General features: G+C 39.0%; 1 protein-coding gene across 9 annotated transcripts in view; it reads right to left on the minus strand.

Annotated features, from left to right (window-relative positions):
* Positions 1–16569, minus strand: part of TENM2 (teneurin transmembrane protein 2) — a 1359942-nt gene that overhangs the window by 883227 nt on the left and 460146 nt on the right. For 6 of the 9 annotated variants that reach the window (XM_089656707.1, XM_089656704.1, XM_089656705.1 and 3 more), the window contains one exon: positions 15254–15463. The exons of the other annotated variants lie outside the window; for them this stretch is intronic. In XM_089656707.1, the coding sequence (XP_089512833.1) occupies positions 15254–15463 (210 nt within the window). The remainder of the gene's footprint in view (positions 1–15253; positions 15464–16569) is intronic. 9 annotated transcript variants of the gene reach the window in all.

The raw sequence follows: 16569 nt of genomic DNA on the forward strand, positions 1-16569 counted from the left end.
ACTGTTATGCCAAAACTTAAAACCCTAATTGGTGGTATTAAAAGAGAAGCAGGAGCAAAGATTTTTTTGGCCATCTTTGTCTTTTGGATCACAGCAGTACACTTACTTTTGTTCTCCTGTGAACTAGAGTCAGCAGATACAGTCATGGCCGAAATTGTTGGCACCCTTGATATTTCTCCAGGAAATCATGTATTTCTCACGAAACGTATTGCATTAACACATGTTTTGCTATACACATGTTTATTCCCTTTGTGTGTATTGGGACAAAACAAAAAAAGGGAGGAAAGAAAGCAAATTCGACATAATGTCACACAAACCTCCAAAAATGGGCTGGACAAAAGTATTGGCACCCTTTCACAACTGCGGATAAATAAGAATGTTACAAGCATGTGATGCTCCTGTAAACTCACCTGGGGCAAGTAACAGGTGTGGGCAATATAGAAATCACACCTGAAAGCAGATAAAAAGGAGAGACGTTCACTTAACCTTTGCATTGTGTGTCTGTCTGTGCCACACTAAGCATGGACAACAGAAAGAGGAGACGAGAACTGTCTGAGGACCTGAGAACCAAAATTGTGGCAAAATATCAACAATCTCAAGGTTACAAGTCCATCTCCAGAGAACTAGATTTGCCTTTGTCCACAGTGCGCAACATTATCAAGAAGTTTGCAACCCATGGCACTGTAGCTAATCTCCCTGGTCGTGGACGGATGAGGAAAATTGATGAAAGATTGCAACGCAGAATAGTCCGGATGGTGGATAAGCAGCCCCAAACATGTTCCAAAGACATTCAAGCTGTCCTGCAGGCTCAGGGAGCATCAGTGTCAGCGCGAACTATCCGTCGACATTTAAATGAAATGAAACGCTATGGCAGGAGACCCAGGAGGACCCCACTGCTGACACAGAGACATAAAAAAGCAAGACTACAGTTTGCCAAAATGTACTTGAGTAAGCCAAAAGCCTTCTGGGAAAACGTCTTGTGGACAGATGAGACCAAGATAGAGCTTTTCGGTAAAGCACATCATTCTACTGTTTACCGAAAACGGAATGAGGCCTACAAAGAACAAAACACAGTACCTACGGTAAAATATGGTGGAGGTTCAATGATGTTTTGGGGTTGTTTTGCTGCCTCTGGCACTGGGTGCCTTGACTGTGTGCAAGGCATCATGAAATCTGAGGATTACCAAAGGATTTTGGGTCGCACTGTAGGGCCCAGTGTCAGAAAGCTGGGTTTGCGTCCAAGATCCTGGGTCTTCCAGCAGGACAATGACCCCAAACATACGTCAAAAAGCACTCAGAAATGGATGGCAAAGAAGCGCTGGAGAGTTCTGAAGTGGCCAGCAATGAGCCCAGATCTAAATCCCATTGAACACCTGTGGAGAGATCTTAAAATTGCTGTTGGGAAAAGGTGTCCTTCCAATAAGAGAGACCTGGAGCTGTTTGCAAAGGAAGAGTGGTCCAAAATTCCGGGTGAGAGGTGTCAGAAGCTTATTGATGGTTATAGGAAGCGACTGATTTCAGTTATGTTTTCAAAAGGGTGTGCAACCAAATATTAAGTTAAGGGTGCCAATACTTTTGTCCAGCCCATTTTTGGGGTTTTGTGTGACATTATGTCATATTTGCTTTTCTGCCTCTGTTTTATATTTGTTCCAATACATACAAAGGGAATAAACATGTGTATAGCAAAACATGTGTTAATGCAATACCTTTTTTGTGTGAAATACTTGATTTTCAGGAAAAATATCAAGGGTGCCAACAATTTCGGCCATGACTGTAGTAGGCTATTGCCTGCTATCAGCTGGTGGGACAGAGATGCTGCAGGCTCAAGAAGGTTGCCCAACAATATTGTCAGGATCTACCCAGCTCCTCGCCTGACAGCTTGCTCCACCTTTCAGCACACAGCTGAGAGCCAGAGCCAGCTGCACCCAATCCCTCCCCATCCAATAAGTGATGGAGGAGAAGAGTGCCTGACAATTAATCTGGGACCTTCATACCTGCAGCATCTTTGCACATGTTCAGGGGAATCCCCATAGAGGCCCAGTCATGCTACAAGTCTCTTTAGGGTCAACACATCAGCACATAAGTAGAGCAAGTAGAGTTCGGGAATCACAAACACTTTTAAAAGAACCTTTTTTAATCTAATTGTGAAAGGAGATGTAGGGGGAGGAGCCAGGTAAAAATAATTTGTTTTAATGGGTGAAGGCCTGCTTTAAAGAAAACAGAATATTTTCTCCTTTCCTTGTCATTTAGTTTTCAGTATAGTGTATTGTTGCTTGCTTCTACTTTGCATGTCATGCTTTGCTTTAGGTGTTTCTGTGCCTTACTTTCCAATTTCCTAACATAGCTGTGCACTTCTAGGTCTATCAATAAGGTTTGCTGTGAACCAGGCCAGTGACGCTATGGGACGCATCTCCACTGTCACAGCTGGAAGGACCTGCAATTAGGGGGGGGGGTAAGGTAAGTTTCCACTGACATCCTCCCAGCAGCATTGGCATCTAAGGAGCTGGTAGGAGCAAATATTCACCCACAGTGTGGTATGGCAGCAATATCTAACCAAACACATAGGAAGATGCTGCCCAACAGGAGGAAGGCTTGATGGCTGAAACTTGAGAACCACTAATCTTGACTTTGTAAGCATGCATAAAGCTTTAGTCCCCACCTCCAAAGGTTCATTTCCTGGCTCTCCTCAACAAACACTTCATGACATACTTATCAACACACAGAAAACTAGCAATAGTTTTGAGATCAGAAACCTGTACATTAATCTTTGTCAATCTGTTTCATAGTTGTTGCATTTTTACTAGTACACTCATCAGGGGGCATTATCAGAGACCTAAAGACTCTTAACAGAGTCCTTAATCTCATGTTTACCAATCCCTTCATTTTTTTTTTTTTTTTGGTGAAAACAGGAGTACTCATACTGAACACTCCCATGTCCACTCAAAAACTGAAGTCATAGTAAACATGTAATTAATGTTTACAGATCCCTTCAGTTATGATTGAACATGGCAATACTCAATTCTGAGTACTCCTGTGTTCATTTAGTGCATGTTCACATACAGTATATGTGGATTAAATGCGGTTTGAACCGCATCCAATCTGCATGACATGTGAAATAACATTGCTTCCTATGGTGCCTGTTCACATATGTTCGGTGCACTAGCGGTACGGATTCAGTGCGGTTTTAAAGAGTCATGTACGATTTCTGAGCAGTGCAGTCTGTTTCAGGTGCGGATTACAGGCTATTGACTTCTATGGGAACTGTTTCTAAACCACATATATGTGAACAAGATAAGATCCTGAGCTAATCCTGTCTGGAACCTGATGTATACCTGTGAACAACTACTGTATCAATTAGCTGTAAAACCTGAGCTTCAATCTGCACCACACATGTGTGAATCAGCTCTCAACAAATGAAGGGATCAGTAAACAAGGGAGACATGTTTACAGATCTTCTCACTCACCATCATGAACAGATCAAATCCTTCCTATTGTGTGTCTCCATTCCACAACTGCTGTATCTAGATACCAAGTTGTGGAATCAGATTGTGGGCTACTGGGCCAACCAGCCGCAAGCAGTTCTGTTCCTCCATAACTCCTATTTCATTCTGCATATGACACCAGTTAGCCCCTTAACTGACATCGACAAAAATAATTTTAATTAGCACATAATAGATCCAGTGTAAACACCCTTTAACAGTGTGGAGTATAATAATTTCTTTTTTAGTCCTGGTGACCATTTGATTTGGTCACCAGAACAAGATAAGCGACATCCCAAGTTTTTGGAATGGGAAGTCTTCCATTTGGAAAACTCATTTCAATTATATTGAGGGGAGGATTTCCTCTGACTTTGGAGATATTTCTGAAAAAAGATTTTGCAAAACATACACTAAAACATGTATTAAGCATTATGACTAAATACACATTATAATGTTATGTCATTTACAACATCTACTATATTCAGACCTCTGTGCTAAAACAAATCTAATTTATAATGGACCCCTAATGCATATTGGGATACATCTGTGTGCATTTTTAATGTGCTCAAAGACATGGTTTAATGGGCAAAGGTGTGACTCCAGCCTTAGATCTTGAGACACCTGAGACTGTAGCACCCAAAACAATTGCCTGTTCTCCTTAAAAGACAAATGCTTTGTCTTTGACAATGGTGGTACCTATAGTGGTAGCAGGGAGGGCAGCAAGTCTCACTGTATTGTTTAGTTGCTGTTTGCCACAAATATAGGTAAGTCTAAGGTAGGTCATACAGTTTAAAATGTACTTTCTTTCAACCACAGGTGGTCCTGGCCCCTCCCTTCTGCTGAGTGCCCCCAGAGCAAGCAGCTTGTTATGGGAGCACCCACGTAGGCTAGCAAGGGTTTCCACCTCATCACTTAAAAACAGAGCAAATACTAATTACACAGGTTCTGTGGCTCATTAAGATGGTAATTAAACTAACTTAGTGCCTTATCTACATTAAATTAGACTGAGAACCTGCGTCATTTACATGTGTCTGGTTTTAAAGAGATGAGGTGGCAACCCTAAGGCTCACTCCTAAGCCACTGCTCTGGTTATCCAGTCACACTCTTGGCCCTGCCCCCTCTCTCTCGTCATTGGCTCACTGACTGTAATTGATAGCAGCGGGAGTCAATGACTCCCTCTGCTCTCTCAGCCAATGAGGAAGGAGAGTCCCTGGAGAGCCGAGGCTCTTGGGCACATTGCTGGATTGCGATGGTGGATCAGGAAGGTATTATAGGGTGGGGGGGGGGGGCTGCTGCACACCTTCAGCCTTTACAACCACTTTAACATTTAAAATTTTCTGATAGAAGAACTATTTGTTATGCCTCAAATCACCAAATACCTTCATCTTTCCATCAACTTATTCTGCCCTAAAATGGAACGGTAGCTGTGCGAGTATACAAGAGACATCACAGACAATGCTAATAAATCTAACAAATCTAGACTTTGAAAATATTCTTCAGAATAATTCAAGTTGCTTCTTCAGTTCATCAAACAGTAGTAGGGTTTTCTCCTGCATAACCCTATATGATTTTACAAGCCAGAGAATCCTGTCCCATCAGAAAAACTGAAGAAGCAATTTGCATAAGTGATAAATGTTTTCAAGATTGATCAGAAAGTTCAGCTGTGTTTGATTTACTACCATTAAATACTTGGAGCACTTAAGTAATTGTTAATTAGAAAATACACACAAAACCCTAATGATATGCAGCGTGTGAAATCACTGCCTGTGATATCCCTAGCATCTCCTTTTCATCTTTTAGGGCAGAGTAAACTGATAAGTGCATGGGAAGATAAAGATAAATGGCTGTTTGGGGCAAACCAGACAATTTTTCAGACACTTGATTGTAAGGCTCACCGTTCTTTTGTGGCAATACGCAACTCGAAGTAAAATTAAAATGTGAAATTAGCCATGTAAATTCAGCTCATCAGAAAAGTGAATTCATGCATTATAGTGAAATGATGCCCACTGCTAATAAATGTTTACTTTTTAAATGTACAGAGGGGTCACACACTTTTTAAAATGCATAGAAATGTTTTGCATTGGAGGACATAATTACAGTTTTTACCACAAACCATTAATTTTTATTTGAGATTTTGAGATTCAGTAATACAATGAAAGTTATCTCTGTATGTTTATGTTACTGAACATAATATGCTTCCTTTTCTCAGTACTAGAAAAAGTGTGCCTGTTTGTGCACAGAGGTATCCGTGATAATAAACACAATCTGCTGTTTGATGAGTCTGAAGGGGGGCAATTGACAGTGACAAGGTATAGTACATACTATACAAAATATACTATAAACTATATATAAAATACAATAGAGTATTTAACAATGCAGAAATGTGCCAGTATATACGTTAGATGCATGCATAATGTACCAAATACAGAAATAAAGCACCTTTGCCTAACTTTCAACAATTGGTTTCTTACAAAATTAACCCCTTGCCCTCCAGAGGATTTACCCCCCTTCCTGACCAGGCTATTTTTTGCGATACGGCTCTGCGTTACTTTAACCTCCCTGGCGGTATGATTATTTCAGATTTTTGGTGCTGAAAGCGGTACCATTTTTTTGCATGGAAATATGTATTTTTTTTATTGTAGGCCTGTAATTTAGGAATAACTCCCTGAAATCTGTCCGAACAAGAGTCTAGTAAACATTCCGGATATGATAAAACTTGAAACACGAAATCATAAATTATAATTTAATAAATACTCATAAAAAATAATACAATAAATTTAATTCAATAATATAATCAAACCAAAAACACTGAAATTTGAAATATAGTGCCAAGTCCACACATCACTGAGCAAAGTTGCAAAATCGTTTTCAGTGTCTGATGACGAATTTCCCCCATGAATCGTTATCACTCAATTCTGCAAGTAGTTCTGATCTACTATCGCTGTTCTCTTTGACCTAAAGGGACGCTTTTTGGACGCCGTGGACTTTTCTAAGTTTCCAGGCAGAAAGAACAGTCAAAATGCAGGCAGGGCACAGGACAAAGCAGTAGGGACAAAATGTATGTGAAATGCTTTGATACAGGAATGTTTTGCTATGAAATAATCGTTTTAAAAAAAATGTCATTTTTTTTAAATTTTCAAATTTGCCGCCGTACGCCCGTACGTCCGGACGTCACAGGGACCGGAACACGGAAGCCAGATGCTGGCATCGGCCGGAGGAGATGGCCGGGGACGCTGCAGGGGACACATTGCGGGAGCGAAGGACAAGGTAAGCGCTGCGGGGAATGCCTGTGCAACGCCGCATGGTAAGCCCGAGTGTAGCTCTGGGTTACCGCTTTTGGTACTGAAACTTTACCCCGAGCTACACTCGGGAATACCGCCAGGGAGGTTAACTGACAATTGCCTGGTCATGCAATGCTGCACCCAAATGAAATCTATGTCCTTTTTTTCCCACAAATAGAACTTTCGTTCGGTGGTATTTGATCACCTCGAAGTTTTTATATTTTTTGCACTATAAACAAAAAAATAGTGTCAATTTTGAAAAAAAAAAATATTTTTTACTTTTTGCTATTAAACATGTCCAGTAAAAAAAAATGAAAAAATCTAATTTTGTCATAAATGTAGGCCAAAATGTATTCTGCTACATGTCTGCTAAACAAAATCCCAATACGTGTAAATTAATTGGGTTACGTGAACGTTATAGCATTTACAAATGGTTGTATATATACTGGAATGTTTTTTTTTAGTAGTAATGGCGGCCATCAGCGACTGCGGTGGGCATTCTGACACTTGGGGAACTGACTTGATGTCACTGACATCACCAGGGACACCAATACAGTGATCAGTGCTAATAAAAAGCACTGGCACTGTACTAATGACACTGGACATGAAGGGGTTAACATGTGAGGAGATCAAAGGTTTAACTGTGTGCTGTTTTACTATGGGGGCTGTGTGTGTTTCACTGTAAGCAAGCAGTGTGCAGGAGCTGACAGGGGAGAGATCTGTATTATTTACATACAGGTCTCTCCCCCATCGGAAATCCTCAGAGATCGCTGGGTGCCGTATATATACGTGATTTTGCGCACCTGGGCCACCCTGTAGCAGTATATCTGCTATAGGGTGGTGCGGAAGAGTTTAGGTGTGTGCTCAGACATCTTTAAATAAGTAAATGCATACAGTGCAGCACTTACTTATATACAAATGAAAAAGTGTTGTAAATGTAATCCCAGTTGAACATCAATAGAAATTTCACCAGGTGACTGCCCCATTTAGGTTTCAGAGCAGACAGGACATGGTGAAACCAGCAGTTACTTCTTCATACCAGAGAAAGCAATTTTTAAGCTCCGTGTGGTAAGCTTATTTTAGACAGTTCTCCTTTGGAGTGAAGCTTTCCCAGATGAAGAGTACCTGAAATTCCCATTGACAGCTCTGGGTGAATGTTAGATCTACATGCTGTTATAATTCAGTGGTCTGGTGAGTGCACAAAGGGTGAAGGATTTCCAGCACTAGCCTTTGATTCTTCATTTTTGCAATGTGGATGATCTTCACTTTTGCTACACCATTTGGGTGTTTGGTCTTTTATGGAACATTTATTGGGGAATACTTATATTATATACATTATATTGCCAAAAGTATTGGCATGCCTGCTTTTACACGCACATGAATTTTAATGGCATACCAGTCTTAGGCCTTAGGGTTCAATATTGAGTTGGCCCACCCTGTGCAGCTAGAACAGCTTCAACTCTTCTAGGAAGGCTGTCCACAAGGTTTAGGACCGTGTCTATGGGAATGTTTGACTACTCTTCCAGAAGCGCATTTGTGAGCTCAAGCACTGCTGTCAGACAAGAAAGCCTGTCTCACAGTCTCCTCTCTAATTCATCCCAAAGGTGTTCTGTCGGGTTGAAGTCAGGACTCTGTGGAGGCCAGTCAAGTTCCTCCACCCCACAATTGTTCATTCATGTCTTTATGGATCTTGCTTTGTGCACTGGTGAACAGTAATGTTAGAACAGGAAGGGCCATCCCCAAACTGTTCCCACAAAATTGGGCACTTGAAATTGTCCAAAATGTCATGGTATGCGGAGTTCCCTTTACTGGAACTAAGGGGCCAATGAAACCCATGAAAATCAACCCCACACCATAATCCCCTTCCACCAAACTTTACACCTGGTACAATGCAGTCAGACAAGTACTATTCTCCTAGCAACTGCCAAACCCAGATGCATCCATCAGATTGCCAGACAGAGAAGCATGATTTGTCACTCCAGAGAACATATCTCCACTGCTCTAGAGTGCAGTGGCAGCATGCTTTACATCACTGCATTGGACACTTTGCATTGCTCTTGGTGATGTAAGGCTTGCATGCAGCTGCTCAGCCATGGAAACCCATTCCATGAAGCTCTCTATGCACTGTTGTTGTGCTAATCTGAAGGGAATATGAAGCTTGGTGGTCTTTAGCTATTGACTCTGCAAACAGTTGGTGACTTCTGCGCACTGTGTGCTTCAGCATGCACTGCCACCACTCTGTCTTTTTACGTGGCATACCACTTTGTGGTTGGGTTGCTGTTGTTCCACTTTGTTATAATACCACTAACAGTTGACCATGGAATATTTAGCAGCAAGGACATTTCACAAATGGACTTATTGCACAGGTGGTAACCTATCACAGTACCATGCTTGAATTCACTGAGCTGCTGAGAGTGATCCATTCTTTCACAAACATTTGTATCAGCAGTCTGCATGCCTAGGTGCTTAATTGTATACACCTGTGGGCAAGGAGGTGATTGGAACTCCTGAATCCAATGATTTGGAGGGGTGTCCCGAAACTTTAGGCAATATAGTGCATGTTGATGATCATTTGACAGTATAGGAGGTAGAAGATTATTAACATTTCTTATGTTTTACACAGTGGGTGAATAATACTCATTACTTTACTATGTCACTCTTTTTATTACAAGGACATTTTATTTATGTTCAATTGGGATTACATTTACAATATTTTTTTATTGGTATATATGTAAGCGCTGCACTGTTTGCATTTATTAACTTTCAACAATGTTTATTTTGTTCTTTCATGTAGTCAAGCAACCACTGAATAATTCATATGTAAGGGTCTCATTGACAAGGCTCACTGCCCTAACATCATGTTTGTAAAACTGGGGTGACTCTTCTTTCTCTTTAGGAGGGGCCACAGATTCTGTAACTGTCACTGTGTAGTGTGTTCCTGTTTGTGGAGACATAGTTACATTACCTCTAACTGAAGCGGGTGCTCCTGGGATGCTCAGACTCCCCGTATGTCCTTCCCATCCATGTTTATTCAGATCAATGATCACACTCCCAATCTGATCCTGTCTGTTTTGCTTTTCCACAATGCCATCCTTGCCCATAATCCTGCTGATCACAGTCACTAATGTCCCAAAGCAATATGGGAATTGTAGCTTACAAAGGCGCCTGAAATAGGCACATGTTAATAGAATTTATGACGTTATAGGATTTAGAAGTTTGATTTCAGCAAAAGTAAGTAAGAAAAACAGACTAATTTTTCTTGTGCTTGTGGGAAGGTATTTTAAGAGAGATTTTAAAAGAATTCTGGAATTCATCCTTAAAAATTTACATTATTGCATTGTAATGTGCAGTAAGGGACATCATATTCAGAATTAAAATGCATGCATTTTGCCACTGAAGTGAGAAAAACAGCCTAACAGTGGGTAATATAAGCAGAATAAATTAGGTTAGGTACACGCTATAGTTTAATAAAAGGCTCTGTTTCAGTGTTCCTTACAGTATATTTCTAACCAAAACTTTGGCTAAGATTTAGGGAACAGTTACAACACCTGTTGCTGTTTGTTCTCTTTTTTTCAACTAAGGGGACTTCCCTTCACCTTCTGCAACAGGTGTCCCTTATGGATGATTCCCCCTCCCCTCCTGTTCTGGTGAAAACCATAATAGTTTGGATTTACTATCATTCTCTGTCCCAGTGACAAAAGTTTAGAGAAGTCTTTCTCAAACAGGGTTCTCTAGAACCCTAATGTTCCTCCAGAGCTTGCTAGAAGTTCCAAGATCAGTGAGCAGTTGCATATTGATATTATACTTGATTATGCCTACCTAGTTCTGGCACCAGTGGCACTTGGTAGAGCCAGCAGCATGGGACCAGTGATCATCAGTATATGGAGGCACTACACATGGAGCGATACATGGGACACATGGGACCAATACATGGAGCATTTTTCATGGACCACCAATGTAACAGAGCATTCTTTCCACTAACTACTAGTATAAGGTGGTCCTTCCCCCACTGATGACCAATGTGAGGGCATATTTCTCCCAGTAATCACCAATGTTCCTCACTAAATATAAAAGTAATGAAACACTTCACTGACCACCAATGTGAGGGGCACTTTTAAAATTCCCAACCAATATCAATGTCCACGGCCATCCACGTCAAATTGGAACAACCATTCCTAAACACAGGCAGGGACCTTCAACAGCATCTACCACCCACACAAAATGCCATGTTAACATTTTTACTATTAAATAGCAACTCACATCTTGAACCACAAACTAAAACAATTTGCACATGCCCGAAAAGCAAAGAGATCAGGGTGATTAGATTATGAAAATTAGAGCAGGGTGTTTTCACTAAATTTCACAACACTTGTCAAGTTTTTGGACAAACATTTTCTGTCTTGACACATTTCATGGTATCATGGTGATTGAATTAGGTGAATGAGCTGTTGATGTGGCCATAAATGATAGGGCATGCTCCTGACACATTATTTGAACCTTGGAAGAGAAAAGTAACAGTGTATGTTACTTTAAACCCACAACAGTAAAATCAGTCTGTACATGCAGTAAAGCATGCTTGTTATACTCACTGTGGAACCTAAGGGGTTAATACTCTTCATTGTGTAAATATGCTAGTTTATCCTGACTTCTCTGATCCCCCCTTTCTTCCAGTGCCCCCCTTTTACCTCCTGTTAAGACATATTGTGTGGAGACACTCTGCACATGCTTAGTTTGGTGTATATTGCTAGAGTGTTTTTATTTTCTTGGGAGAGTGCATGTGATCAGCACAAGGCCAATCAGCACTATCCAGACAGAGGTCTGGAGTTCTGCATCCTTTTTAGAGTAAAATGAAAGCTCCTCCTACAAGCTTTAATCTGTGCTCGGCTGGACATTGATAGAAGGCACAGACTGCTCTAACTGCTGATGAGAAAAGGTATTTAGCAGTTTATATTTACTAAAATAATTGCACTTCCATGTTCTGTATACTTTTGGAGACCAGATATAGGGAATGCGGGGTCCTGGGTTTAGTAACACTTTATTATCCAATCACAGCCTTGACGTAGCTGTATTTCTGTGACTGTAGTGAAGAAAACTAAATAAATGATCAGAATGTGGCTATGGTATTTGTTAGACAGGCCTGGGTCAAAAGAGTAGCTGAACAGAATTACATATTTTTGGTAGGTAAGACAGTGCACATTTGTGTTCTAAATGTGTATTTAGATGTTTGCCCACATATACAGTATATTTTCCAGCATTGGTAAATCTGCTAATATCAGCAGCTTTTTAAATGAGGCACTTAGCTTGATAAGTCATTACAAACAACTTCCAATTAGTGATTAGTTAAGAATTATGGGAATGTCACATACTGTCACTATTAACTAATCTTATGAGAAGCAATTCTACTTGATTCTAAAATCCAGCAAAGCAACAGTCTTAACTAGTGTGATGTCTTAAGCATTCATACATTACTCTGAAGTTAAACCACAGAACGGTTATTCCTATACAAAGATGCAGAATAGTACCGTTTACAATTCCTTTAGGGTAAATCATTTCTAAAAGACAGCTGTGATGCACTGAGCCTATGTAAAATTTGTAAGTAACTCTTTTCAGTAATGGAGATTCACTAATAGTTTTCAATGCTTTAAATCACAGTTAATATAAAGAAAATACTCCAGAGTGAAATGATCTACAGAAAATGTGATTTGTTGAGTATGTCTAGAAACTCAAATGGCATACAATTAGAAAAGACATTTCATTTCCCCATTTTTGTCATCTTTCTTCCCTAACGCATCCCAGATTTCTACAATTTGTATGATAATTAACACTTGCAGAAAACAGTCAAAGAATTTAAAATTAAGAATAACAGACTGAGAATATAACCTCAAAACCACATAAAAATAATAAAGTACAGCAAATAACAGCATATTTCATGGAGGCTGAATGGAAGCAGAGTAATGTAAAAGTTTTGCTATAAAATGAGATATATACAGTACATAGAATTTCATGACAGCATATACAAGCCAATAGGATCAAGACATATTTTTGAGGCATACAGTATACAAATTGGTGTATATATATATATATATATATATATATATATATATATATATATAATATGGTAAAACACATAGCACACAAACGACAAGCATTTGGATAATTGTAAATAACTGATCAATGGAAAAAGTAGTCGACGGATCACTGATTGGAACATGTGAAATGTAGCCGTGAATAATGTGTGTGGCTTGATCTAACATTTAAGCTGATGATGATTGTGCCAGCCAGCATGTTCTGCCCATGTATAGCTGCATTTTTCTCTTTAAAAACAACATTGTTTTGCCTTTACTATTGGAGAACTGACAGTATAACTTTCCTTTAGTACAAAAATGGCTCTTTTCTTCCATCTTTTCTTTCAAATATTAACAGTTTTAGAGTATAGCTAAAGACATTAGCAAGCTGAGAATAAACTGTATGGTCTTTAACATACCAGATGGGCTTAAAGCATCAGTTTATATTTGTGACCGGCTTAGAATGTTACATTATTTATAGTGATAATGTGATTAATAATATTATTGTCTGATAAAATAGTTAGAGCAATAGCATTCTTTTTTTAATATCCTGGTAGGACAAGGTAAGTGGAGCCTTAGCTTTGGCTGATGCAATGTGGTAGACAGCATGCTAGGTAGCTTAAGGCCTGGTTCACACTAGTGCAATTTCAGGTGATTTTAGTCACACACTGGTCGCTGCTGTCTCTTTAACAACTAATTACTCATACCTGCTAGCTGACAACAGGAATGAAGCAAAATCCAGCAGTTTCAGAAACACATCAAAACCACATCAAAATGATGCCAAGTTGTATTACATAATTTCACTGAAAATCAGATCAAATTGCAGCTGCACTAGTGTGATTCTAGTCTAAGTGTAATATACGTAAGCAATATTTATTGATAAAGCAGACTCTTCACAATGGGAGACATATGTTGATGAATCATTTCATGAATGACATGTATTACTCATGTATAGTGGAGACTTTTCTTTAAGGAAGGGGTGTCTGAAAAAAAGATGGTTCTTTTATTCACTAATTATATACTAGAGATAATGCATGGTGTAAATGTAAAGGTTTTTGTCTTCTGTTTGCATTTAACTTTAACAACTAGTAACCAGTTTAACACTTTAATTTCAGGAGCCATATTATGCTGCCTTCATAGACATATGGACAGCAACTGATATAAAATTAAAAAATTGGTCTTATGCAACATTTCACACTTGCAGCATAATTGTTGTCCCTAAGAAGAGTCTGTGCATGCATGTGGTTTATAAATCAGATTATCAAGGCCAAAAATGCACTCCGGTGTTCTTGGTTAACTTCAAGGGCACCTTGCTGCATCTCTGTACACATTATCTATGCTGCAAAGTATATAGGATAAGGTCTGTTAGGTTTGGTACTGATGATCTCATGACTCATGATTTTGTTGGCTTGGCAGTAGTAGGTATTGAGCAATTTTCTATATTTTTAAGTTTTAAAGAGCTCCTGGAAGATACCAACGCAGCATACCAAGCATATGTAAGTATTTTAAGAGAAGTAAGGATGGCCTCTCTTCTCAAATCATTGGACAGGTGCTTTAAGGTTCTATGATCTATGATTTAAGAAACACTGAGAAACAGGAATGCAATAGAGAGTTATGTACAACTTATGTGAAGATACGTTTCTACTTTCTGCCTAGAAAAATGGTAAAATTGGTTAAATATGTCACCATTCTAAGGATGAGAACAGTATCAGGAGAATCATCGTATTTTGCTATTACTTGTCTTGCAATGAATGGGTAGACATACAAGTGGAATGTTTTACAAGTTTATTGGAAATTTATGGCACAGTAAAAGTTATCTGGGAAACATCTCTGCATTCAAAATCTTCTTTAGGGAATGTGATTACAGAATAGACCTGTACCTGAGAGCACTGGGCAGCACTTTTTAGTAGGAGGTTAGCTGTTTAATTATTACCTCAAAATTAAAGGAAATATGTGTTAGCATCAACATGTTAGGGAAATGCATGCTTGCAATCATCCTGTAAGGGAATTCTATATGCCTAACTTTTTTTTTTCTATGGTGGCATATTATTTACTAGAACATAACTGAAATGGAAAAGGAAAAAAGTATTCAAATGCTTCAAGGAGGATAGCAACAGAAAAACTAATGGTAGAGCGATTTTCATTTATATTCTGATCTGTACAAACAGGTGCGGCAAGATGCAGTTCAGCAAGTGCACCACACTTAAAGAAACTCAGGGGCACTTATAACCACAATAGAAAGTGTGTTTAGCTTGAATGTGCGGCAACCTTTTTCTCTCTTAGGACATATTTTTTCCAAAAAGAATAACTAGACTAGCAGAAGGAACTTTCACATATAAAAAACATAAAACAAAATAAGGAAACTTCTGTAGTCTGGAATAAAAAAAGAAAATGCATATTGTTTGAAAGCACCACCGAAGATTCTTACCACTGCTGGACGGTTGTTGTGGGCCTGAGCATGCTCTGAGCAGATATGAGTTTGGGGAGAACTCCTCATCAGGGTTTGTGTCCATAATTTGATGAGAAGTATTGCTGTCTAGCAGCGGCATCTGGCAGCTAACAGGAGGAGGATTATGGGAGCTGGGCAGTTGTGCAGATGGTAGGAGGCTAGACGAAGATGTAGATGGGATGGGGCGACCTGGGAAAGAGGAACAGGGATTAAAGGTCAGCAATGAAGGCAATGAACAGAGACACAGAAAGATCTATGTATGTATGTAACTTTTTCAACACAAGAAATGAAAATACTGTAATTATGGATCACGATTATTAAGGTAGCTCAGAGTCTAAGATAAAGAGTGTTATGTCAGATTTATAATTTTTACACCCTTTACATAGTCACTCACTACTAGAAAAGACAGCAGGGTTGATTTACAAATGGAGTAAGCTCATTTTGCAAAGGGCATTTTCACTTTGTAAGGGAATTTACACTTAGCTTAGTGAATTTGATGAAAACCCACTTTGCAAAGAAAACTTAATCATGCGCAAGGAAAATAATAAAAAAAGAATTATATTTCCTTGCACATGACTGGAGGATGGAAGTTAGTGCAACTTCACTACACTTCACTTAATAAGCCAAGGGAAAATTGTCTTGCAAAATTAAGATTAATTTTGCGAGGTGGACAGCCTGTTTTCTATTAGTAAGTCAAATCTAGTATCTTTACAGAATTACTAGAACAGTATGAATGGTTAACTTACACAGGATGCTAATACAATCATAAATGCTGTCTTCCTTATACAGGTTTGTTGTCAAAATAATAATATGCTTTTTCCCACTGAAGTAGGCCCCACAGCCTTCTACCATGATTGCATTGTCAGACAGAGACCCATCAGCTGTTTCCCTTGTCATGTGTTCACGGTAGCCAAATGTATTTACAAAAAACTTATATATGATTTTAAAAGTTAAAGTTTGATATCTACTACCTGGAATTGGCCACATTAACTATTCCAGTATTTGTTATATTATCTTTATATCCAGTTTTAATGATGTTTATTGTAATTTAAAGAATAAAGAAATGAGTCCACTACAGATGGGGATAAATATATGGACCTCTGAGTTTTTAGTATTTTTTATATCACTTTTATTTCTGATAAACAGTGATTTCACATTATGTGCTCCCTACTTAATCTCAAGTAGCAGACAGGCTAGGACGTTTAAAAATTGTGTTTGGTTTGCATAGAAATCAATTTACATATAAGGCTTTATGTCCTGTGTTGCCTTTGAGGAACAATGTCCTATAGATAATT

This window comes from Staurois parvus, unplaced genomic scaffold (assembly GCF_062004578.1).
Source record: "Staurois parvus isolate SC_StPar_1 unplaced genomic scaffold, SC_StPar_1.0 ptg000930l, whole genome shotgun sequence".
In the NCBI taxonomy this organism is placed as follows: domain Eukaryota; kingdom Metazoa; phylum Chordata; class Amphibia; order Anura; family Ranidae; genus Staurois; species Staurois parvus.